This window comes from Cyprinus carpio, chromosome A3 (genome assembly GCF_018340385.1).
Source record: "Cyprinus carpio isolate SPL01 chromosome A3, ASM1834038v1, whole genome shotgun sequence".
In the NCBI taxonomy this organism is placed as follows: domain Eukaryota; kingdom Metazoa; phylum Chordata; class Actinopteri; order Cypriniformes; family Cyprinidae; genus Cyprinus; species Cyprinus carpio.
In genome coordinates, this window is record NC_056574.1 from 25524098 (window position 1) to 25548961 (window position 24864).

A 24864-nucleotide genomic window follows, 5' to 3' on the forward strand; every position below is an offset into this window, starting at 1 on the left:
CATCTGATTATATTTTAAAACAAAAATGCTTGTGTTTTTTTTTTTAGTCGGGCAGTATGGTCAGACCCTCCTGGTGTTGCCAAAGGGGCGGTTTCTTCTGTGTGAACGGGATAAAGGGAAATGTGATTTGGTGGAGCAGTAGGAACACATTTGTAAACACTATTTTCCTTTGGTTGAAGCTAAAAGCTGCTGAATAACTTGCGTAATTATTATCAGAAGTTCTTGCAACCAACAACAATGAAAAACAGTTTGTTTGTTTTTTTAAATTATTGATTGTACAGTTCTTAGTGTATGAACAGCAACAACTTTTTCACAATAAAATTGATAATGTTGTCAGTAAAACAAAGCTTTGAGGTTCCTTGATTCCAGCTTGCTCGTCACAGATAACACATATTTCCATATTAAAATATTTATTTGTTGATATTTACATGGATACCACTTTTATCAGAATAAATTATAAAGGATGTATATGTGTAAAGCATCAGAATATGTGTTGAGGAAGAAAATGGTCAAATCTCTATGGGTCAAATTTCTCACCTGGTACAGTGTTTTTCCTACTTGTGAGGAAATTATGGAGCCTTGCACATGACATGATGGGTGAAGAAAAATTCACTTATTAATATTTGTTCTCTTGTTTCAGTCTGCCATTATTTAACAATTAAAAAAATAAATGAAAATTGCTCTACTTGGCCATGAACAAGGGAACAAATGAATACGGTGTGGGAGTGACTTAACTAAAACAATGGAATTAATTAATTAAAACATGGCCACTAATAAATCTTGGGAACACATTCTTAATTTGTGACCACACTTTTTTATTTTTTCCAAACACACCATGTGCGAGGCTCCACAGTAAACACACTGTCACCTACTAGACAAGCACAAAATGCCATTACTGCTGATGTTCCAAATCATTCCTCTTTGCATCCAGTAGAGATATGATCGTTGGAATTTTCAAAATAAGTTACAGATTAAAACAATATTTAAAAAGAAAAAAAAGGCATGTACAGTATGAAAATGATTGAAGAATGTATTTCACATATCCAAGGGCAGCGTATTCATCCAGTTTGGGTTGAAATGTGGTGTCTGGTCAAAGTCCTACATGACAGAAATTAAGATGAGAATGTTTAAAATTGCTTTCAAATGAGCAAATAACAACTTAAGCAGAACTGATCAAATGCGCAAGTTCAGTTTCAGCTTTACTCAATATGTGATCTAAAAATAAATGCTGTTGGTACTTTTTTTTCCAGATTTTATTGGCCATCATAACACATGAGATGCATAAATCTAGCTCCCTGTCTATTTAGTGGTTGTTTCTCTTTCTGTTGACTACAGCATTTTACTAACGATAACTAGATGCAAAGAGGAAGTAGGTGATGCCAGACAGAACATGAGAAACACGCACCTGAGGTCTGTAAGATGCCATTTCCCTTCTCTCCTTCTGCAGATTTTGCAGTTTATTCAAGAGAAATGCTTTGTCCTTTCCTTCCTGACAGGCAGATGGAAGAATGGAGGTTAAAACTATTATCTCTATATGTAGTAGTTTCTGATGACACTGAAGTGCGGTGGATGCTAAAGTGTGGTGCGTATGATCTCAGCACTCACATTCACGATCTGCTCTCGCAGAGTCTTGATGAGCTGTTTCCGTCCCTGAGTGATTTGCCAGAGAAAATAAGTGATGACTCTGAAAGAAGATAGAAAGGAATGAGAAAAGATCAGAAAGTCTCAGATCTGCACAGAAAAATATGAGTGTAAAAATGGACCTTTCCTATGTGAGTAGTTCACAAAACATCCAGCTTGTGGACTTACAGGACGATGAGACTAATCAGGTAGTAGAAGAGTTCACTTCTCAGGATGTTTTCAAATATCCACCAGACCCAGTTACTTTCAGGAAAGTTCTGAATAGAAGCAGTCCAATTGAAAATGGTGTGGAAGGGGGTTTTGAGACCCTGGAAGGGCCCACACTGATTTGAGGGCTCCAGACTGCAAGACAACATATAGGAGTCAGTTCACATTTTATGACCAACTACACTGCTTTTGAATTGTTTTTCTATGTAAACAATGCACTAGTCCAGCGGTTCTCAACATTTTTGATGGCAAAGGCCCCGTGACCAAATGTTCATGATTCCCATTGTGTATTTGGAAGTTTGTCATAACTAATTTATATAATTACATTTTATAATCCATTATATATTTTTTTTTATTAATTTGAATTTATTTGAGTAATTTGTCTTTACTGGGTTCAGAAATCTTTGCACTTTTAAAATAGGCTTTGTCGTTTTGGCTTATTTTAATGCTTGTTTCATATTATTCTAAATAGTTTTAAATAATCTTGAAGTGCACTTGGAAGTTGAAGTGCTGAGGCCCCCGGCTAAGGAGCAACTGATCTAAATGGATGTCTTTGACCTTTATGCACCTCTCACTTTTTTTTTTTTTTTTTTTTTTTGGGGGGGGGGGGGTGGCTCATCCACAACTGTCTTTCCTAAACCGCGGTAAGTTCAGCTTTTAAAAAAACGCATCTCAAGAGCTTGCATTTTTTCATTCCTCTGCACTGCATCTCATGTTTTTAAAAGCAAGAATGCAAATGGTCTTGTTTACACAATACAACCTATGTTTTAAAACACAAGGTGTAGCGGACAGTCTTGAGACATGTTTCTTTTTAACTTGGCAAAGTTGCCTATTTTTATGTTTTTGTATTCTTTTCATGAACATACCGTCAAAACAACAAAATAAATTTGACATGTTATTTTAAAAATGTGCCACCTGCAGAACAAAGCGTCCATCTAGCGCATGTTTACATAGACAAATGATTAAAAAAGCAGCACGGTGGAACGCAAGAACACTTTGCATTTATTATATTAACTGGTGCCGCTTTCTAGTCTGTCATCTGAAAAGCAGCTTATTAAGAGCTCAGTTTGAAAGTGTTCACACAGTACACAAAACAAATTGTAGCACTGAAGATATGTAACTTGGTATAAAGACAATGATGAACCAGAATTGAATATGTAAAATGAAAGGGTCACACCTCCACACTGTGAATGCTACCATGGACAGCACGCCCACAAACGAAGGGAAGAAGAGCAGGGCAATGAAGACTGTTTGTATCTGAGCGGCTCTGCCAGTGTGTTTGGGAGGCTGACAGTTCAGACTCAGACTGATCTGAAACAGGAACCATGAGACTAACAACATGCAATATAATCTTGACTGCAAGGACAAAGTCATGCTATAATGGTGTTTACCTTTTTCAAGTAAAAGAGGATAAACAATTTTAGGACTTGCATTACAGGAAGTAGGGGGGAGAAGTAAATTCCAATCCTGGGCAGACAGGAAGAGAGATAAAAGAGTGCAATCAGCTGGAAGGAATATCAAAGTATAGAGCTGTAAGAGATGCAGATATTGACTTACCAAGCCAGAGTCTGGGCATAGATCAGATCAAGTACATTCCTAGCAATGTCAAACTCTGGGACGCCGAGACTCTGGATGCACATGGTTCCGATTACACTGTAGCAATTTTGAAAAAGTGAAATGAAAGTGAATCTATTGATTCTGTGTCATGTGTAATCGTTAATTACTCTTCATATGGAAGAACCCACAGTATGCACATGAATAGAACTGTAATATAAACCATTTCCTTACATTATTTATAAGTCTGTAAAAACACAATTTATAGTACAAACTATAAGGCAAATATATTATTTACAGTGTATGCCATCACTGAAAAGTTTGGGGTCAGTATTTAATATATATATTAAAAATATATATTAATAACATTTTAAACAAATAAATTTCATTCAGTAAGGATGCATTAAACTCCATTAAGCTGACATATAGATATTTATGTTACAATTTTTTTTTTTTCAAATCAGTGCTGTTTTTTTAAAATAAAGAATTCTGTGGAGAAAAACAAAACTATTAAGGTGCACAGCTGTTTTAAACATAGATAATAACAAGACATATTTTTGGAGCACCAGGTCAGCATATTAAAATGATTTCTGAAAGATCATGTGAAGCTGAAGATTGGCGTAATGGCTACAAACAATTCATCGTTGCCATCACAATAATAAATTACATTTTAAAATATATTTAAACAAAACACAAAATTATAAAAGTTCTTTTAAATTGTAAAAATATTTCACAACAGTACCGTCTTACTCTATTTTTGGTCAAATAAATGCAACCTAAGAGCATTAGAGAATTAAAATTTTACAATTTTACCAACCCCAAACCGAACAGTAGTGTATTTATTATTTGGAATCTGTAAAACAACACTAAAGCTGCAAAATATTTGTAACTTTTGCAGCAGATGGGTTTATACTATTGGTTTAAGGTGGAAATAGTTGCTTTTAGTAGCTGCCATTTTCCAGCTGTGATCAACTTGTTTTTGCAGACCTACTTCAACAGCCAAAATGTACTTGACTTCCTGTATTTGACTCACTTGCGTAGGAATTCCCCAAAGAAAATGCCAAGTAGACAGAATATGAAGTCAATTATCAGCAGTCGATACACGCTCTGCCCCACAAAGGACTCCCAACATGAATAAAAAGATTACAATCGAGTAAAGAGACACATAATCAAGCTTTGCTAGTAAGCCATGATAAAATGAACTCTTGGTGCACCTACTGAGATACTGTTAGGAACGAAATTCAGCCAGTAAAAGCAAAGGATTCCAAGAATGGACATCTTTAAAATAACATTTCTAGGAACAAATCAGACAATAAAGGCGAGGTCACCTGATATTATTAGCAATGGAAATCTGATGCTTCTGGTAATGTATTGTTACCAGACAATGATCACACCTAATGATGCTGATGTAGATCTTTGCGCGTGGGTTGGAGTAGCTCTCTATTTTGCTGATGAGAGAGTAGAGAAGAGGCACTATCAGGTTGATGAGCGACACGACCACAGGCAGAAGCAGAGTAGATGCCTCTGCCCTTAAATTATTTGGATTGTGACTGAAACTGAAGGCCTGCAGCCAAAAAAAAAAAAGCACAAGAGTGTGAAATGCATGCAAAATATGAATTCTTATGATGATATCACACTGTGAATGAACTTACCAATTCTGGATCTGTCCCCAGGAAGTAGATGCCTGCGCCAGAACCTATGGCAAGTCCTAAAGAGAGCAGCCAGGCTAGTAGGTGGAGAGACAGATGCTTTATTCTGTCAGACAGAGACATTTTGTTTTTCTCCTGCAACCTTTCTGATAAGGACTCCTAGAGGACATGTGCAAAATGAGCCAATGGAAACAGAAAAGGGATGACATCTACAAGATAAACAGGTATGAACCTTCAGCTGAATGGCGAGGTTGTTCTTGTTGTACTGTATGGCTTTTTCATTGACAACACTGAAATCCCAGCTGCACAGGAGACGCCATGCTCCTCCAGAGACAGGTCCTGTCTCTAACACAAAGTTCTTTTGAAAGGATCTGGACATGCTGAGGAGGAGCAAAAAGAAAACCAGATCTTTCTGCATTGCCTTCTGCCATTGAAATGGTAGCTTGTTGTATCATTCTTTACTTTTATGAAATGTGGTGACCTTTGAGTCCCAATATGCAAATTTTCAAACATCTACACATTTTAAGGGAAACAAATTCAGCCATTGACTTGAACATTCAATATTTCAATGTGGCTTTCAAATGGCATATATTCCGTATGTAAATTCTGGGAAATGTGCAAATGCTAAATGGTGAACAAGAAGTGATCTAGCTACCAAAAACAAGCTTTGTATTGCTTCCATGCTGTAAAAGCCATAGTAACCTACCATACTGTCGAATATCTTACCTGTAGATAAGAGACACCCAACACAGCACCAGATATGCAGCTATGGTGAAAAAATAGGCCAGCTGCATGTTGTAAACTGGTTTGGATACAATCTCTTCACCATTATAACCACCATAGAACAAGACCGTCTGGTTGAAATAACCCTGTCGACAGAAATACTGGCATATTCTCCATATTCTAAAGCTTTGTATAATGAACACTTGACAATTAGGATGATTTAATTAAATGAATACTTCACCCAAAAATGAAAATTGACTTGCTCTCAACCCATCCAAGATGAGTTTGATGAGTTTGTTTCTTCTTTGTAAGGTATTTAGCATAACATCAGTTGCTCACCAATGGCTCCTCTGCAGTGAACGGGTGCCGTCAGAACGAGATTCCAAACAGCTGATAAATACATCACAATAATCCGCACGACTCCAGTCCATCAATTAACATCTTGTGAAGTGAAAAGCTGCTTGTTGCAAAAAACAAATCTACCAAGACATTTTCAACTTCAAATGTTGTTTCCAGCTAAAATACGAGTCATCTCGTCTGATTCAGGAGACAAATATCCACAGATCAATCTCTGTTTACAAGCAAAAAAGTCCTAAACTGTTCTAAACAAATATGTTGGTGGATGTGAGAGGACAACAGGTGATGGACTTTTTCACTGGAGAAAGCATTATTATGGATTATGGACTTGTATTTTGGCCAGAAGTGACGGTTTAAAGGTAAAATGCCTTAATGGTGTATTTGTTTCATACAAACACACAGCTTTTCACATTACATTAATTGTTGGACTGGAGTTGTGTGGATTATTGTGATGTTTTTATCAGCTGTTTGGACTCTCCTTCTGACGGCACCCATTCACTGCAAATGATCCAGTGGGGAGCTAGTGATGCAATGGTTAATTTCTCCAAATCTGTTCCCACAACGACACAATAAAATCTAAATCTTGGATTGCCTGAGGGTGAGTAAATGTTCAGCATATATTTAGATTTTTGGGTGAACCATTCCTTTAAGTTTAGCTAATGCATTAATTAACATGCTATTAACAATATTTTTGCTGCATTTAATATAGGTTAAGGAAAATACATACATGCTAATATATTTTTAACATTTACAGCTGCATAAATTAAGATTATTATGAGCAAGCATGAATTAACAATGAATATTTATACAATCATTTAGATTAATGAATGCAGTAAATGGTTATTGTTAGTGCATGCTACTTAATGCACAGCCTAATGTAAAGAAATCAAAGCTTATAGTTAAGTGTTAATTAGTATATTTGGACTCAATATTAGAACTCACCACCCCAGTGAGGAGCTCAAGTCCCCTGAACCCTGTGGTGCTGCTGATATTGGGTGCATGCACAATTTGGGGGATTGTGATGAAGCAGAAGTTGATGATGAAGGAGAAGAGGTTGAACTGCAACAGCCATTTAAGGAACAAGAAGTAGGAGAGGACAGAAGTGCCAAACCTGCCGCCGATCTCCTTCAGAGTGTCCTGCCATATAATCAAATGCTGCCTAGCTGATGCCAAGCTGGCACGGAATCTGCGGAAAGACTGAATTGGGGCCTTATTAGACTTGAAATATCACGCAGCACTTTTAGGAACGTGAAACTTAATAAAAATTGCAAATAGCTTTGTACCCGAGACACCTGTTGACGACAGTCTGCAGCGAGGACGGTCTTTGAGAGTTTGACAGAGTTCACTCTGTTCCTGTTGAGACAAGTACAAATTCAAGTTTAGATAAAAGGTATCATTGTCGGAAATGTTGCATAAATGTATAATTATAAAAGACGTTAACCTGACTGTTTTCCTCTCATTGAATGACATAGGTAACGATCGTATGGCTTGAAATCTGGCTCCGGCTGACAGGTTAACCAGATCAGATACCAGTTCAGATTTACCTGGGATCACAAGTATGTCTTTAGTTAGTTCACATCGAAAACTTCTTACTCAAAATTCAAAATATTTCTACCTATTTGTACCATTGTTTATTATATTATATTATATTATATTATATTATATTATATTATATTATATTATATTATATTATATTATATTATATTATATTATATCATATTATATTATATTTTTTTTTCTTTTCTGTAAAAATTCATTTATATACTACAACTATGATTCTTTTTTAAAAGACATAAATACATTACTTCAACAAGGATGCATATAATACTAATAATCACTGATACTAATAAGAAATTTTTTATGAACACCAAATCAGTATATTAGAATGATTTCTGTAGGATCATGTGACACTGTAGACTGGAGTAATGATGCTGAAAATTCAGTTTTACCGTCACAGGAATAAATTACATTTTAAAGTATATTGTTATAATATTTTACAATTGATCTTTTTTTAACTTTTTAATTTTAGAACAAATAAATGAAACCTTGGTGAGCATTCATAGACTCAATGTTTTAGACTTTCAAAAGCATAAAACCTTACCAGCACCACTTTGCACTAAAGCTATACACATTCTGTAAAACCTGACTTACTGTGTTCAGCTTCCTGTCGGATTTCGTTCGCAGTTCGTCCCAGGTTTCCCAGAGCTGTGCCATGCTGTGGGAAGACACTCATCCTTCTCATCCTGCTGTTTTGATCATAGATTTGTCTTGCCAGAGAAGAAATAAATTCCTTTTAAATCTTACGTGTGTGTGTGTATGTATATTCCAGGAATTACAGACTGCTTGGTTTGCTGACCTCACTGGAGGAACAAGGAAGTTGTGGTATAATTGTAGGATACAAGGTACAAGTGGGCTGTATCTCCTTTTATCTTTGTGTCCTGTTGTCCGGGTGACAGGTTTCACCAACCAATACCAAGCAGGAGGAACTCTGTGGCCGGGTGTTGTATTACATTTAAAAAGGTAGTCATTAGTTATTTATTAACTGTCTTCCAACTTGTCAGCAGCAATATAATGACGGTATATCCTGAACAACTACTCTTGTTTATTTTTGATAGGATGAAAAAGACAAAAATCCATTATCCTTGGCAGAAAGTCGTAATTGTTGGGGTACAATTACAACTACATAATAAAAATTGGTCTTGATTGTTAAATCTCTCACATTGGGACTTACGGCTTTACCAATGATCTGTTGGTATTTCTGCTCCTCCATTACAGGGTTGATTTGTCGTCCCTTTGTTTCCTTTTTGGGAATTTTACAGTTTGATTGGGTTGTTCTGTTGAAGTGCACAAAGTGTAATTTAAGTCCCATATATTAGGCCCGTATATTTAAAAGAAGAGTGGCTAGGCCTTGTTTGTCTTATTTGTATTTGGTTCCTTAGGCAATCAATTTTTAAGTAATCTTTTTTAAAAGTCATGTGACGTCCAAAATGGAACACAAAAATATTATATATATATAAATTACATTTACAAAAATCCCTCTAACAAAATCTTTAACAAAAAAAAAAAAACAAATGAGGAAAATGGAAGCAATCAACATCAACAAGAGAGCAAAGATATGCAAGTGCTATAACAAGTCTCAGTTAGCTTAACACAGTTAATTAACGCAGTTATTAATTATATAATAAATAAAAAGAAAACAGTTGGAATAAAAAAAGAATAGAATAAGCTAGTGTTAGAGGCCTTTTTTGCTTTTGTTAATTGTATAATAAATAAAAAGAAAATATTTGATATATATATATATATATATATATATATATATATATATATATATATATATATATATATATATATATATATATATGACAAGCAGTTAGTAAATGAATGGAGAGCAAATCTAAAAGGGGCAAGGGTTTTTTTTTTTTTTTGACTAATTAGAATAGAGGGTGCTAGAGTTAGAGGATCAACTAAATATTTAAATATTTGCCTTGTTTTCATGTGTAAGACGCTTATGAATGCTTAAACTCTTGATTCTTCTGGTAGACATTACCTAAATTTTAACATTAATGATTCAATGACTAACAAAACATAAAGTCTGTCCTACATACCAACTAGAGTCAGGATGTGGCCTGCAGAGAGCATCAATGAACGAAGCTTTTTGAAGGAAGCATTTCAAATTATCGAGTCACTGGATGAATCAAAATCCCCACCATTTCGGGGTTTTTTTTTTTTTGTTCGTTTGTTACGAAGTCTAGTAGTACACTTTTAATAATTTACGGATATTCTCGGGGATGATATGGTATGACAACAGCAAGGTAGGCTAAACGACATCCTGATACTTTTATTATTGTTCTTTGGCGTTCTGTTGTTTTTGTTGCTGCTGTCAAACACATTGAGGAAAAAGGCCAGTTTACTTAAATGATGTGTTAGTTACATTAATTAACACATAATAAATTGTCGAACACTCATCACCATAATAATAATAATAATAATAATAAACGTAGATTTCTCTCAACGGTTTTTACCTCAGTCACTGCTACTGCATAAGCGTCACGTCAGTCTGAATTCTGAAAGCATCTTACGTTTGTTTGAATGATATCACATGTGGACATTATTTTAATGTGCTAAAAATAAACATAGTAGGTCTATGATAATAAGCAGCAAAACCTCACAAAAGCATCACCTGTTTTTTGATAGTAGGCTAAATGAGGTTTTGCTGTTGGTACGTACTTCAAAAATAGGCTACAGATTGATTTTACAATGATCACACATCTGCTCATGCAGCTACTACATCAGGCAGCAGATGGCACTATTGGAATATTCATCTTTTTTCTTTTTTTTTTCCACCCAAAAGTTATTTGTCAGTCCTCTGCTGCTGCGAAAGAATTATAAAAGCAGACATTTATAAAAGTGAAATACTTTTATTATTATTAATGCCTCAAGAAGTTTAAATGTAGGCTAGTCATGTACAAGAGCTGAACGTGAAAAACTCAAAGTGTATGAATGCTTTTAGTTGGGGTCACACCTAATGGCAGTTTTTGACACAGGCAGAGCAATTATACTGTTGAAAATGAAAATGGGATCAAAATTAAAACGTTCACTCTAGATTTCATAAAGATAGCCAGAATAATCTATGCCATTTCTTCCTTTCAGCATGGCTGAACATGCAAAGAATAAAATGACAGGAGTACTGATAATTGTGGTTAACAATATGCCTTGCATAATTCATGCAAATATGTGAAGGCTTCATTGAGGCTGTTTTAAAATATACTTGGGATTTTGTATGGTTAATGACATATTATTATCACAGCCCTATTCTGAGTTGTCTTTAAAGTACAATGTGCATTCATTGATTTTGATTCACATATTGGATAGTGTTCATTACTTTTAATGCTTTTTGTTCAAATTAAACATACACAGAAATCCTATAATGTAACATCAGATCTAGCCTATGATTCTGAGAATCATGTTATTATAATTGTATCATTACTTTTGCCCAGAAAACTCCAATATATTCATTCCACACCCATCCGACCCTCCTTATCTCTTTGATGGTGGCTGTGTATAGTTGCAGCTGACAGTATTAGTCCGACATGTGATTCGTAGGCTTGAGCAAGGGCCAATTAACTGTTGTGAACCTTTCTGTTGCAAACCCTGGCTCTGCCAGAATCTGTGTGAACCACAGCTGTGTGGTGTGTCTGACCTGAGTAACGTGCCTGTCCAAGGGCAAGCCATTCACACCAACACACAATAGCTTCTCACACTAATCAACATGCCCTGAAGGATGTGCCACTCGACGTGCCACACAGCATCATGTGCAAGGTGTATAGTATATCCAGGCTGGTAGATCCATGGCAAAGGCCAGGGCAAAGCAACAAATCTTGCAGACCCAGAGATTCCCTTCAGCTAAATGTAAGTTGAGTTAGTTTTGTATCATTAGGACTGAATCACGCTGACCCTGCTGCACACAGACGTATTTGTAGAAATAGCTGCATGGGTTTGAGCCAACTCCACTGTGCTCCTTCAACAGGCTTTCAAGTCGATCGTTGCGGCAAGGGGTCATTGCCATGACAAATGTCATTTGCTTCTGGGAGGCGGCTGAAATGTGCCAGTGCAATGACCATTCGGGGCAGAGGTGACGCTGGGGGCAGACCAGGCCACGGGCCATGTGCCACTTAGCAACCGGTCACATTTTGTTGATGAAGACGTAAATAATGTTAGACAGTGGCAGGAACTGATAAGAATGGTAGTCGTTATGGTGACAGGATTGGAGGATGAAAACCTCTTAAACAAAAAAAAAAACATCATGGGATTTATATGAGGCCTCAGTGACTCCTTTATTCTGTCAAAATGATTCATGAAATATTTATGGCAGTAATGGGGAAGATTATTCTAGTGCAGTGAAACCCGATCAGAATGGGTAATTGTATCCACTGGCTCTGTGCTGGCTAGCAGAGGGTGCGGCGAGAGAGGAGGGTCGTGCCTCTAAATCTGAACCAAACAGTACTCTGTGTCAGTCAGAATGAAGGCGAGGGAAAACACTCTGTCACTGCAATGAGATGCAAGTCAAGGATGAATATCTTGGTGTAGTTAAATGATGTCGTGGCCTCTTCCTTTTTTTTGTTGTTTATTGTGCATCAGTGTCAATACATAGCACTGCTATTATTGTTAAATAAAACTAAAATTAAATTCATAAATTGAAGTAAAATATAAATATTAGATGAAAAGTGAATGAAACTGAATGAAAATTGATTAAAAATATTGTCTATAAAGGAAATTAAAACAACTTAAAGCTAAAAAGAAATATTTAAACGCAACTGATAAAAATGACAAAAGCACATAACAAAATTACTAAAACTTACAAAAAATCTAAAATATAATGTCATTTTTATAACTACTATAATAGTATATAAATAATAGTAAATTAATACTGATTTGTGGGTCAATACTTGCCAAGAGCGAAAAATAAATTATATATTATATTATTAAATTATTTTTATTATACTTATTATTTTACATACATATATATTAATGCTGTCAATCAATTAGAAATAATACATTTCACATTTTTCTGTAATTAATTGAAATTAATCGCATATTAATATATTAATGTTGTCATGATTTCACATTGAATCTCCATATTTTAAATATGTTTAATGGCATCTTTTCACTATTATTAATGAAGTTTAGTATCATTGATACCAATATTGCTACTGATGTCTCTATTAAATGCATTTTCCCCTCAATTTTAGCCATTAATTGTAGCCATTCAACATTACAGTATAATTGAAAGCCATTATTTTTTAAATTTAATAGGCTTTTGAAAATATATAACAACATTTAATTTAAGTGAACTTAAAACAATCTTCACATACATTGGATAAACTATAAATTGAATATAGATTAATCTTTATTCAAGCTACAAAAGTTAATCAGAGCAGTGAGTGATTTCTCTTTTTTACATCAATGACACAGACTGCTGTCTCTTTAAAGCTTTATACACATGATGCGGATATTGCTATCTAGATATAGCTCTTTATAGTCATCTAGGACTTTTTAACTCATTTGCCAAAAACGGACATTTTGACATAATTTTTTGTATAATACAGTGTAATACAGTTTTAAATTTTGTCCCCCCCCCATACATTAGAATGTATCCTGTTTAATTTGATGTTTTTCTAAGCAAAAAATAATTACTATCATACATTTTTACGATGATTTACAGAAGACACCCACTAAAATATAATTCAGTGTAACAACATTTATACCATTAAATCTTAAGCATCTTTTAAACAAGATTCATATGATGACAAATTAAAACACTGTATTTAAGGATCACTTTGCAGCCCTCAAATACCAATTCAATTAAATTTTTAAATCTTTATACTTTGTAATAGTGTTTAGTATGATCACATATTATTTTATCACATATTATTAAGTACAGGTCAGAAAAAGTATATTGTTTTATTTTTTACATAAATATATCTGTTACGCTGAATGACCATGATTTTTCACTCTGAATGATGTTTTGCTAAAGAGGGAAATAATATTGCAATGTGCCCATAATTGCAATGTTGAAATGTAAAAAGTATTTTATATTACTGTACTGATGGTCTGCCATGCTTGCTAACTTGTCACTTTGTTTCTGACTTGCTCGGCCTCAAAAATTGCTGCTTGCAGGTACATTTATGAATACTTTCTGTATACCAACATACTGTAAAAGACATTATCAGGAACAGTATTTTGGGTGGAGAATCCCCTGAGTGGCCTGCCAGAATGTCCCATAGCTTCTGCTGGTTACAAACCACTGCCTGTGCTATAAAGAAAAATCCTTTCTCTGTCTTTAAAGGTTGAATATTTTACATTTATCAGTGCAGACAAGATTTCAGTGACATAATTTATTTTCTCCTCCAACTGATTGAAATGCTCGGTTTCAAGTTATAAACCTTCTGTATGAACATGTGGCAAAGTGAGGTCCGTATATCTGTGTTCACATGAATTTGCATTTGTTCTGCATTGCAGAACATTAAGTCCATGTCTCAGCATATGGAGTTTCGGACTGCCTCCCAGCTGCACGTTGTCACCATAAATATGTGTTTTCAGGGAAAGCTTATAAGCGTCAGATGCATCCGCAAGATGTGCCAGTTTTCTTAGCCATGAGTCTGTTTTATCTCAGAGTGGAGGAACCTCTTTTGCTCCCCTGGTCCTCCACATTGCATAATCAGAGCGAACACGATTTCGCAAGCTAATGACATGGTTCATGGGAGGGGGGTCTTTCTCGCCCAGCCAACATCTGTCCCAGAAACGGCATCGAAAATGTGTAATTTGAAATTCTTGGGCAGCATAATTTGTCAGGCTGGGTGCTCTATCATTACTCACTGTGTCAGGTCAGGCAAATATTTATTGGGTGCCTTCAATAATAAATGGAACATTGGAGCATCTGTCACTTTGGGTTTGGGAGATGAGTAGTAAGTCCATGTTAAAGGGGCCGTACGGAAGATGTCCTCAGCGCACGGTAAAGCTCCACTGATACGAGACCCCCAACAGTCCATCAGCTAACTGCCGCCATGGGGCATTAGTCATGAATGAGCTCCAAAATAATATCAAAGCTCGTAATGAGGTGAATTAATAAGGTTACAGTATAAGGAATGTGCCTCGGTATTTAAAATGCATCAGTGTTCAATGTACCCTGAATTCCCTCGTCCCATCTTTGCACATTTATATTTGCCTGGTTTTTCAAGAGGAACTAATGGCTGCATACGAAGCCCGGGAAAGTCGCACAGTTTACGGCAGCCAAATCTTCCGCTTCCAAATCTCAGTAATATGGCAGGATGGGTCGTTATGATAATATTTCTGCCAGCAGTACAACAGTCGGTTTTGCTTTAAGACCCGCCTGTCACACATGCCCCACAAGTGTTTGTTTGCCTGCCCAGGCCGCTGAGTGAAATCCTACAAAATATATCTGGCGGCATCTCCGCAATTTTAAAATTCAGGGTTTTTCCAGGACCGCTAATACACCAAATGTTCAGATTCATGCACACCATGTGAATAAGTGCATAAATGTCAAAGAGATTGTAAACAGCCTCCTGTATTATTATATGGTGGGAGTTCAACCTAGATATGGTTCATTTAATTCTGACCAGGTGGTACCTGACTCTACAGGGCTTCAAAACAAACATTCATCATGTGAGCTAGAGTGCTCAACCATTCAACCGCTGGCTTAATATCTGTCCCGCCATGCACACATGACCACACACAAAGCCTGGGGTTGCTCTCCTGAGTGGAGAGTCCACAGGCCAATCACGTTCCTACTTCATCATATTTATCTTTTTCAGAATCCGTTGAAGCAGAGCACCTTTGAAAAACCATCCCCGCTGGTACAGTTTTATGCTGCCGATGCCCCATTTGTCATACACGTCAGGAAATATTTCCCTTCCACTAATACAAATACCAGCATTATGTATATGCAAGTTAATTCATCTTCATCCATTATGCCATCATTACTGTGATTAATTCTCATAACAAGCACTCTTGCCTGCAGAAGTGAAGCCTTTCCCTGCAGTTTTGTGCCATTGGTGAGAATTGCTCAAATGCTGTGGAAGGATGCATGTTTTTCAAGCAGTCACCTCATTATCATCTGCGCAGGGCATGTTATGCTCACAGCAAGCGGTGTTGAGTACAAAGTAGCAGACGGAGGGATAGTTAGGGCTGCTTGATTAGATCAGTGTCTAAGATCATTTCATGAACTTGAGTGTGGTTGGGTTGTTAAAGTAAAAGCCTGTTGAGGATAGGATTGGTGACATTGATGTCTGTGATCACACAACAATCGAGAACAAAACAGGTCTTGTTCCTGTGTTGTGTTGACTTTAGCACTGTCTAATGGGTAGAATGTGCTTTAATTGAATCCAGCTAATTTATACCATGCAGATGGTGTCTGGCGACGGCATAACCTAAACTGCGCTGGCAGTTTTATGGCTAATTTGTATTTATATTGTTCTCCAGAAACAAATAGATGTGGTGTTGATGTTCCATGGGATTACAAGCTCATTTAGCAGGCAGAATTGATCTCCTCGGCAGCAGGGACATGGAAGGGGCTCCTCCTAGGAAGGGGTGAAGAGGAGCCAGAGATGTTTTACTTAATTGAGACTTAAACTGGCTGCCTCTTTTGCCCTGTTCATACAATAAAGGCACCTCTGAGCATTGCTGGGAAAATGTAGGCTATTTGTTTGGGGGGGATATTCAGATTCTTCCAGGCCATTAATCTAATTTCTTTTCCAATCCAGATCCCTATTAACGATAACCTTCTTGGCACATGGCTGAATCAAATTTGCACATCATTTGCAAATTGAAGATTAAATAAAGCAGAAGTCACTCTCTTGACACGTAGATACACACTGCGCTTTTGCACGTTATAGCTCTTGGTCAGCAGTGTGTGATATTGGTTGAGTCATGTATTATTCATTCACCTAATTATAGAGATATGCATATCTGATTCTGTCTGTTTTATGTCTTGTGGCACCAAGACAAACCTTGCTCATGTGTGTAGGCTATGATATATAAAGACCCCCTTGCCTTTTCTCCAGCTAATATCATGCCTTTTGACAGATAACATGCAGGTTGCTAAGGTTGGTGATGGGGGAGGGGGGTTCAGTTTCAGTAAAACCTTGACGGCTTTTATTTACATGAATATTGTCTGTTAGAAGTGTCAGCCAGTAATATGTTTGGGATGTTTCTTTATTATAGATGGATGGATGGATGCATAGGTGGATAGATAGACAGATAGATGAATGAATAGATGAATATGTCGACAGATATTAAACACTTAGACAGACTGGTGTATAGATACATACTGTAGATGAATGGATGATGGATAATTGATAGAGGAATAGATAGATATACTGAAAGATGGGTGAATAGTCAAATGGATGGGTAGACCGATAGATAGATGGATAGAAAGACAGATGATAGATAGGTTGATGGCATCCCGAATGAATAGATATAAAAGGATAGATAGATAGATACATAAGCTGATGACTTGATTAATACAGGTATAAAGATAGACAGATAGTTGATGTTTTTATGTATAATGCTGTTTTCATTCCATGTCCTCTAATAAAAAAAGCACATTCTGTGCTCCTCTCAGCCAGTCAGATAAAAAAGTAACGATTAGCAGTGGGAGCCTGCATTGACCTGACCTTTAGACTTATCTTTCCTTAAATTTCCTTTATAATCATGTGTTCTGGTTTCCTCCGGGAACGTTTGATATCTTTTTTCTTTCCTCTTACAGGAAACAACTTCTGCTTTAAAACTAAAGCCCCTGCTGTTCTCTTGTATTTGTGAGAGAGCATGCAGGCTGTAATGGATGATAAACTTTATACTAGCTGTTGCTAATGTGGGTGCAGCTCCCATTGTTCACCATTATGTGAATATCAGTGTAGGAGTTTGTTCAGAGCTTCACAACACGCCACATCGTGCATGCATTAAACTAAGCCAACCTGATCCCCAGCAGCACTGAACTCAGTTAATATGAGCTGCAAAAATGGGGAAATTTGTCAATACTCACATGCTCGATCTGTCTCCATTTCCCATTTGTGGGAAATGTTTGCCTCAATGAACATAATGGCTGCTGATTTATCCACATCAAACGGGTAATGGAAGGTTTTCCTTTTAGCTAATGGGAACGTAAACATCATCCATTTGAGTTTATATAAATACACAGTTAAATTGTAAGAAACTCAAATTGAATTTTCCGCTAATAATAGTTATTTGTTTACAGGTACACAAAAATCTCATTTCCTGTGAGTGTGTGGGGGGCAGATTTTGCCTTCATTTTTGGGAACAAACGTCCCCACAAGGATGGTAAAACCTAGAATCATTTACACTGTAAGAGGAAAATGTCTCCCCAAAACCGCTCAAAGTGGTATAAAAATATTAAAGTCAGTTGATTTATCTGGCCAGGGCAGATGTTGAAGTTAATCTTGGTCGCTGAACTGTCCAGGTTTTAAGATCATGGCACCAAATTTTAATTTTTTAAGTGCCTTTCCAAAACCTAAGGTTGCTTAATTAGCATTGGTGTCTGTGATTAAAGTTTTAGCAGTTTTAGCTCTTTCATGGATGTTGGCTTTATGAAGTTCTCTCTGGTCAGATTTTGTGGAATCAGGGCATGCCAGGTAAATATTGAGGTTTGTTGTCACTTTGCTACAGTAGTTCTGTGTTGCTTGGACACAATCCATCTTGGTGTTTGACGGTCCCTATTATTCACTTTAATTTTTTTGCCCACTGTTGTTCTTCATTAATGAAGCCTTGCCATGCTCTATGCATGCAATCATAATTCTAAAGACAGTTGTTCTTAAAACACTGAAAAATTGGGCTGTTAAGATTACAAACGCTTCTGCTAAATGGGCTTCCTTGATTTGCCCTTTTTGAAAGTATGACAAGGACAAGTCACAGAACACTTGCACTAAACACTGCTGAACACAGCTTAAACTATGCAATATGTGTGTGTACAGTACATGCATGAATGCATGGGTTAATCTATGTTTCTATTCGTCTGAATGTCATATGTCTATTTCTGCTCATTTTCATATATATTTACTGTATGCGTGTGTTCACAGTGAGCAGGGGGCTGCACAGGTGGCACCGCAGGACTTCCTGTCAGGGCTATCTGACAGCTGTTCAATAAGGCCTGATGTGCTGGCCTGCCAGTGCCACATTTATCTTCTTCCCGCATCTTATCTGCAGTGTCTCAGCACTGAGAAAGTGTCAGCCATTAATCAGTTTCATCAGTAGTTAATGCTGCCCTCTGCACCTCTTCCAAACACACACACTCAACACTGCTCACCTGGCCTTGTGTTCTTCCTGTGTCTGGCAGTCTGCGAAGAGGTGGGAGTTTTCATTAGCTCCTTGTCAAGGTTTAGTCTAATGCAGGCAGTGGGTTTGAAGCTGCACTCCAGTTCTGTCTGTCAATCAAAGCAGCTTCACAATTTTGGGGGGAATATAAATGTTTAAGTCTCGGAGTCGTAAATAAAGCAGCTCTTTTAATTGATCATGCAGTCTAGTGCTGCCCTAGAGAACTAATCAATACTTATAAATTTCCATTAAAAATCATTTTAATAATGCAGTGATGTGTCGTTTCTGCTTGTACTCAAATCGTAAATGATTAATTGAGTAGCGAATTGCAGATTTTTCTCAGTATCAGTGCATTTGAAAGTTTGAAATGTTTAGAATGCTTATTTTAGTTCATCTGTCAAATGCCTCTCACAAAGTTCAGACGTAGCTCAAAGGGCTAAGTTTGCATACTAAGGCTGCAGACACTTCTAGCTACGTAAGCTCAATTTTTTGTGTCACTGAATTCCGAAATATGTCCGATCGAAATTTATCATGCAGTGCAAGTACAGGTTGCATTCTTAGTGCTCTTGATGGTGTCATGGTGGAGCAACAGTTTATAGAGAGCCAAGGAAGTTAGCAAAAGTCAATATGTTTTGAGCAACTTACCTGAATAACAAATTTATTTTAATGGCACAGATTTTTGAAGGATTAAACTCTCTCACACTCTAGATTATGTGAAAGTTTTGCTTACTGGCATTGTAAACAATTCTGCCTGCCTTGAATCAGTTCTCTGTTTAGTTAAAATTCGTCTCTCATACTCACCAAAGCTGTATTTATTTGATTAAAAAAAAGAAGTAATATTGTTACAATTTACAATTAACTGTTTTCTATTTGAATATATGTTATGAAGTTATTTATTCCTATGATGGCAAAGCTGAATTTTCAGCATCATTATTCCAGTCTTCATTCTAATATACTGATTTGAGGCTTAAGAAACCTTTCTTATTATTATTAATGTTTAAAACAGTGCTGCTTAATATTTTTGTGGAAATACATAATACTACCTTATTTTTTCAGTATTCTTTGCTGAATAGAAAGTTTAAAGAAAAGAATTTATTTGAAATATAAGTTTTTGTACCAATGTAAATGTCATTACTGTCACTTTTGATCAATTTAATGCATTCTTATTCTTATTATTGCATTATATATACCTTATTAGCTTAGCATACACATAGCCAAATAGCCTATACGCAAATGTACATTAATGTGTTTTATATGTTTTTGTTTGATCAGGCATTACAAACAGCTTCACCCTGGGGTCCTAGGGAGACTCAAACAGGCAGATGGAATTATTCATAACACGGACTGATCAATGCAAGAGTGTTGTGTTGGCTTTGTGCTTGTGCCTGTGTGTGCATACTTGTGTGAATATGTTTCTGGGCTAAAGCGTTGAAACACTCTTATAGATCCATGTAAATTCTTTTCAGGGACAGCACATACCTTTCACCTACCTTTGGTTATTGTTGAGTTGATCTTTTAATTTCGTTCCTCTCTTGATTTTAATCACAGATACAATTTTAGAATTTTACTGCACCATTTTGATCTCAGCTGCAGCATATTGTAACAGTGATTGAAAGCTTAAAATGTTTTAAACAGGGTGGAAGGCCTCCAGTGCGGCTCAGATTAATGTCGCCACCCAGCTATGAAAAATATTTGCCTGAATGATTCATCGCACTTCCTTCCTTTCTCCTCATCATTCATTTATTCCTTCATTTTATTCTGGAGCAATTACTGTAGCCCATGTCCTGTTCATCAGTCCAGGGACTATTATTAAATCCTCTCCTCTTGTTTTTCCCCTTTTGTAACACAGGTACAGAGCCGGCCAGAGGTTGCACCCACCTGCTTGATTTAAGAGTCCTCTGAACAATTAATGACCATGTCACATTATCACAAACAGGGAGAACAGAAGCTGGAGGATTTGTTGAGTGTTTTTTCAGCATTCGAAAATGGGCACCGCAGAATAAATTAGCTCAGTATTGACTTGGATCATGCTATTTCCTGCCAAATGCTAGAAAACATAAAACCCTCCCTGCAGTTAAACAGGCTCAGATCCAGGGAGAAAAAGCCGCCCTGGAGGGACTGGTTTCCTAATGCTTCATGTGCTTACAGCATGCATGTTTAAAAAGACAGTCAGTGCCACAGGTAGCAAATATGAGCTTTTTGGCTATTTTTGGATGTACAGCAAAGATGTGGTATCTGAGCTCTATGAGTTAAAGAATAGGTTTGTGCCTTGTGACTAACCACAGTAGATGATTTAGGACAAACATAGAGTTGGGATTTACATTGGCAGGCTTGTACAGCATATGTGTCTTTGCTTTATGATTTTTGATTTGCCCCGGCTTGATATTTCTGCCTCTTTCATGTTTATGAATTAATTTTGAAGTGCTAGGCAACAGAAGCAATTCAGAGAAGAGAGAAACAGTGTTAATCCTCAATGACTTTAAAGCTGCATGCTGTTCCATCTTTATAAATTGAGCCGCTCACCTATGCTTTCTTTTAAAATGCTGTGTGCTACAATTTGTGCAGCCTTGTCTCAATTTTCATACATGTTTATCATTTATCTTGAGCTCAGTGCGACAGCAACAATAATTGGCAAGAAAGCACAGCTGTTATTCAGTTTTTATTTAGATGATTTTTCTTGTTAGAGAGAAGTTATTTGATATTTTTTGCTCCAATCACCTGTTTGTATCAAAGCAGTGTGCCTGAGGATAAAAATATTAAGGGAAATTGATGAACTTTCTGTCAAATTAAGGGGGTTGCATGTACTGGGTATTTGGAATGGTTTTTAGTGCATTGGGCTTTAAAAATGCTTGAGTATTGTGGGCGGTTTTGATGTTCTGGGTGTTTGCTAAGTGCCTAGCAAGAAGTTAGGGTGTTCAGTGTGATTATTTACTGGAATAAGTCCAAAGAAACTGTCTTCAAGCTTTTATACTCTTTTTTTTTTCTTATGGCTTAGGTCCTTCCATCAGTGTTAGTGTATGTTTTTCCACCAATCTTAGCCAAACTTGTAAGTCTGATTGCTTACAGAAGTAATTGTTCACCCCTTGTTCTCAAGCTGTGCAGTCTGAGATCTCATTCATGTCTGTAACGCAACTGGTGCGTGCCTAGTTGTGCTCTGAAGTTTCATTCCCAATAAGTTACGTAAGGGATAATGTACATCCAGCCGGTTGTTATCTCAGAATAAACCCTCACAGGGTGATCAGGACCCCGACGCGAAGCGGAGCCTGAAGGGGTTTATTCTGAGACAACAACCGGCTGGATGTACATTATCCTGCTTATTACACGGCTACTTGCCACATAAGTAAATAATTAGACGTGAAATATTGATTTGAGTTGAAATATTTGAATGCTTCCGTGAAGACAGCAGTTGTGAGAAAACAGCAGATTCAAACTAAATGTACATTTAAGGGAAACGGTGCAGTCAAACCACTTATTACACAACATTTCACCACAAAAATAATTAAGGCAATAAAAGAATTAAGACGAAATTTTTTTAAAACCTTACCAGTTTGATAATTCTCTTATAATCCATTACAGCATACAAAACAATCGTAATGGCAGCAGCTGCGTTTGTATGAAACGAGAGAGAGTCTGCGATACCAGGATGACATAATTAAACAATTGTACACCATTTTGAATCGAGTTTTAATATTTGATTAGCTAAACAAACGCAAAGCTTTCACCAAAAAGAAAATTAAAAATAGTTCAAGCAAGAGTACAGTGCCGTCTGCTTCTACCCAGATGAGCCTGTGTTATTAGCATTTACTGGTTGTTAACGAGGGATAACATACCTCGGAATGTCGCGACTGACCAATCAGAATCAAGTATTCCATAGAGCTAGTAATAATGTTCGATAAAATGTGCTGTCACTTGCATTACATATAGAACATCAATTTATTATTGTGAGATAAATGGAAATTTACCATACGAATAATACTGTTATGAGCATAATGATTGCATAATGTGTTCCGTTTATTGGGATGAGTAATTGAAATACGGAAGTGACACAATCAAATCGCTAATGAAATGTAAGGATGGTGGAATAAGAGTGGGTGTTTTGAAAAGTGTTAACAGTCACATTATGCTTGATGTATATAATGGAAAACTATAAAAATCACCCTAGGCTCATTGGGAAAATCTGCCTGTGCTGACTTTTCTGATGATATGTTTCTTTTTGCACATTTTGCAACACTTTCAAGGTGAAATGTCCAGTGATTGCGTAAACATGAATCTGGGAACATTTTAATACACTGTATACACTATACGGTATTTACTACATCAGAAAAGCCATGCATATGGAGCTGCTAATGTAATGTCAAAATGTATTAGTTTACTTTTACATTTTTTTTTTTTTTTTATTGATAATCTGCCCCTGTAACCATCATTGTGTTGAAATTAATAAAAGTTGTTGGTGTACATTTCAGCATGGAGACACATTTTTCCAGTGAGCCTAGCTTGGGCAAAATATTAGGTCAAAATATTCCCCTCTGAAATATAAGTAATCCTATCATGAAAAGCACCTCCCATGATTATTTTTTTGTTGTTATTATTATGAATACTTTTGCTGCATTAAGCACTAAAAAGATGATATTATGGTGTCCATCATTGTTTTTTTTTTCATCTGCTGAAAGCTGATATGGGTTTCAAAGGAGTGAGTAATACAAATACTGTTCAGAGAGAATAATTAGTAAAGTAACACACATTATAATTTAGAGAATGTAACTGAAGCAACTTCTGACTCTTAAACATACAGAATTTAAACATAATTCAAATATGGATTTTAATTGCTTACGTAGCTGTGAAGTGATATGAACTGAAGCTTTCTAGGAACAAAACTTTTTTTGTCACCTCTTAGATCAACAACACGCTCAAAAGACATAAACACTTCGCTTCTTACTGAGGTCTGACACATCTTCTCACCTTCCAGTGTGAGAAAGTGTGTCGGGACTGTGTTCCATCTGTGTGCTTCTCTCTCTCTGGTTCTGTTAAAGAGCAGCAGGCCCATTACCCTCTTATTTGTCTGACATTGTTGTTCATGTTGGCCTAATGATTGGAAACAGCACGACTCTTCATTGGCAGGCTTGTCATTGTGTCACAATTAATGAGGTTCTGTAATTAATGCTGTGGAATTAGACAAGCTCTGTGGAACATGGTCCCCAGAGGTTAAAGCCGCAATGCTCACCTCGCAAAAAGCTGGCCAATCCTTGAGTTTAGGGTGGGCCCGTCTCGACTCGCTGGCTCCAATATGTGTTATGATTCAGGATGCCAGTATTTTTAATGAAGTCTGTGCAAATGATTTTCTCGTTTGCGCTGCTGTCGTCCTTGTGGTGGTCATTTAAAGCCACACTGGTGACTGTTGTAAAGTAATCAAGGAGGGCAGATGTCATGATCGATTGACACTTTAAATATATATACTTTTAGTCTCCCTGGATATTATCCAGCCTGGGTTCAAACTAAGCCAAAAACATTGATGATATTGAACCCAAAACCAGACAACGAGGATAGGAAGTGTTTAGGCTATTCTTAGTCAATGTAGCGAAGTGGCGGCGTTTAGGTCACATTTGGTTTGACACTAAAAAGTGTGCATTTGTGTAGGGCATATTGTCCTGTCTAGATGAGGCATGGTTTGTTCATTTCCTTTGTTATGAATGTTGCCCGTGGCTGACGAGAGGCTCCTGTCTCTGACAATCCGTGGTGAGGTCATTTCCTCTGGCCCCTGGCTGGACTCGCTGTGCTCTGTTCTGATGGGCGCTGAATCTAAACAGCTCTGCCTGTTAGCCAAACTGTTTATCTCTCTGTTTCTCTCTCTCTTTCTCCACTTTCAATTTGTCAGTTGTCTCCCAAGCCA

The 24864-nt window shown here is 36.7% G+C and overlaps 1 protein-coding gene across 3 annotated transcripts; it reads right to left on the minus strand.

Moving 5' to 3' along the window:
• Nucleotides 1–393: 393 nt before the first annotated feature.
• On the minus strand, nucleotides 394–10217 carry tmc5 (transmembrane channel like 5). 3 transcript variants are annotated; one of them, XM_042726053.1, is made up of 20 exons: nucleotides 10154–10217; nucleotides 8871–8965; nucleotides 8488–8617; nucleotides 8283–8398; nucleotides 7573–7675; nucleotides 7415–7484; nucleotides 7074–7328; nucleotides 5778–5920; nucleotides 5284–5431; nucleotides 5055–5210; nucleotides 4797–4966; nucleotides 4624–4696; nucleotides 4436–4536; nucleotides 3406–3501; nucleotides 3240–3315; nucleotides 3026–3159; nucleotides 1810–1983; nucleotides 1606–1684; nucleotides 1406–1489; nucleotides 394–1098 (listed from the first exon to the last, which is right to left on the minus strand). In XM_042726053.1, the coding sequence occupies exons 2-20, from the start codon at nucleotides 8899–8901 to the stop codon at nucleotides 1036–1038; spliced, it is 2202 nt and encodes a 733-aa protein (XP_042581987.1). In that variant the 5' UTR covers nucleotides 8902–8965; nucleotides 10154–10217; the 3' UTR covers nucleotides 394–1035. The 3 variants fall into 3 exon arrangements, with proteins under 3 accessions (XP_042581987.1, XP_042581994.1, XP_042582000.1); XM_042726060.1 differs by having other exon boundaries at nucleotides 4436–4533; nucleotides 4621–4696; XM_042726066.1 differs by having other exon boundaries at nucleotides 8283–8619; nucleotides 10154–10216.
• Between the last annotated feature and the right edge of the window lie 14647 nt (nucleotides 10218–24864).

Bases quoted from the DNA above. Each gene is read 5' to 3' on its own strand.
- tmc5 (XM_042726053.1), bottom strand. From the start codon at position 8,901: ATGGAGGAGCAGAAATACCAACAGATCATTG. The intron at 5,211-5,283 runs GTTCATACCTGT...CATGTCCTCTAG, and splicing joins ACCTCGCCATTCAGCTGAAG to GAGTCCTTATCAGAAAGGTT. The intron at 3,316-3,405 runs GTAAGTCAATAT...CTGTCTGCCCAG, and splicing joins TATGCCCAGACTCTGGCTTG to GATTGGAATTTACTTCTCCC.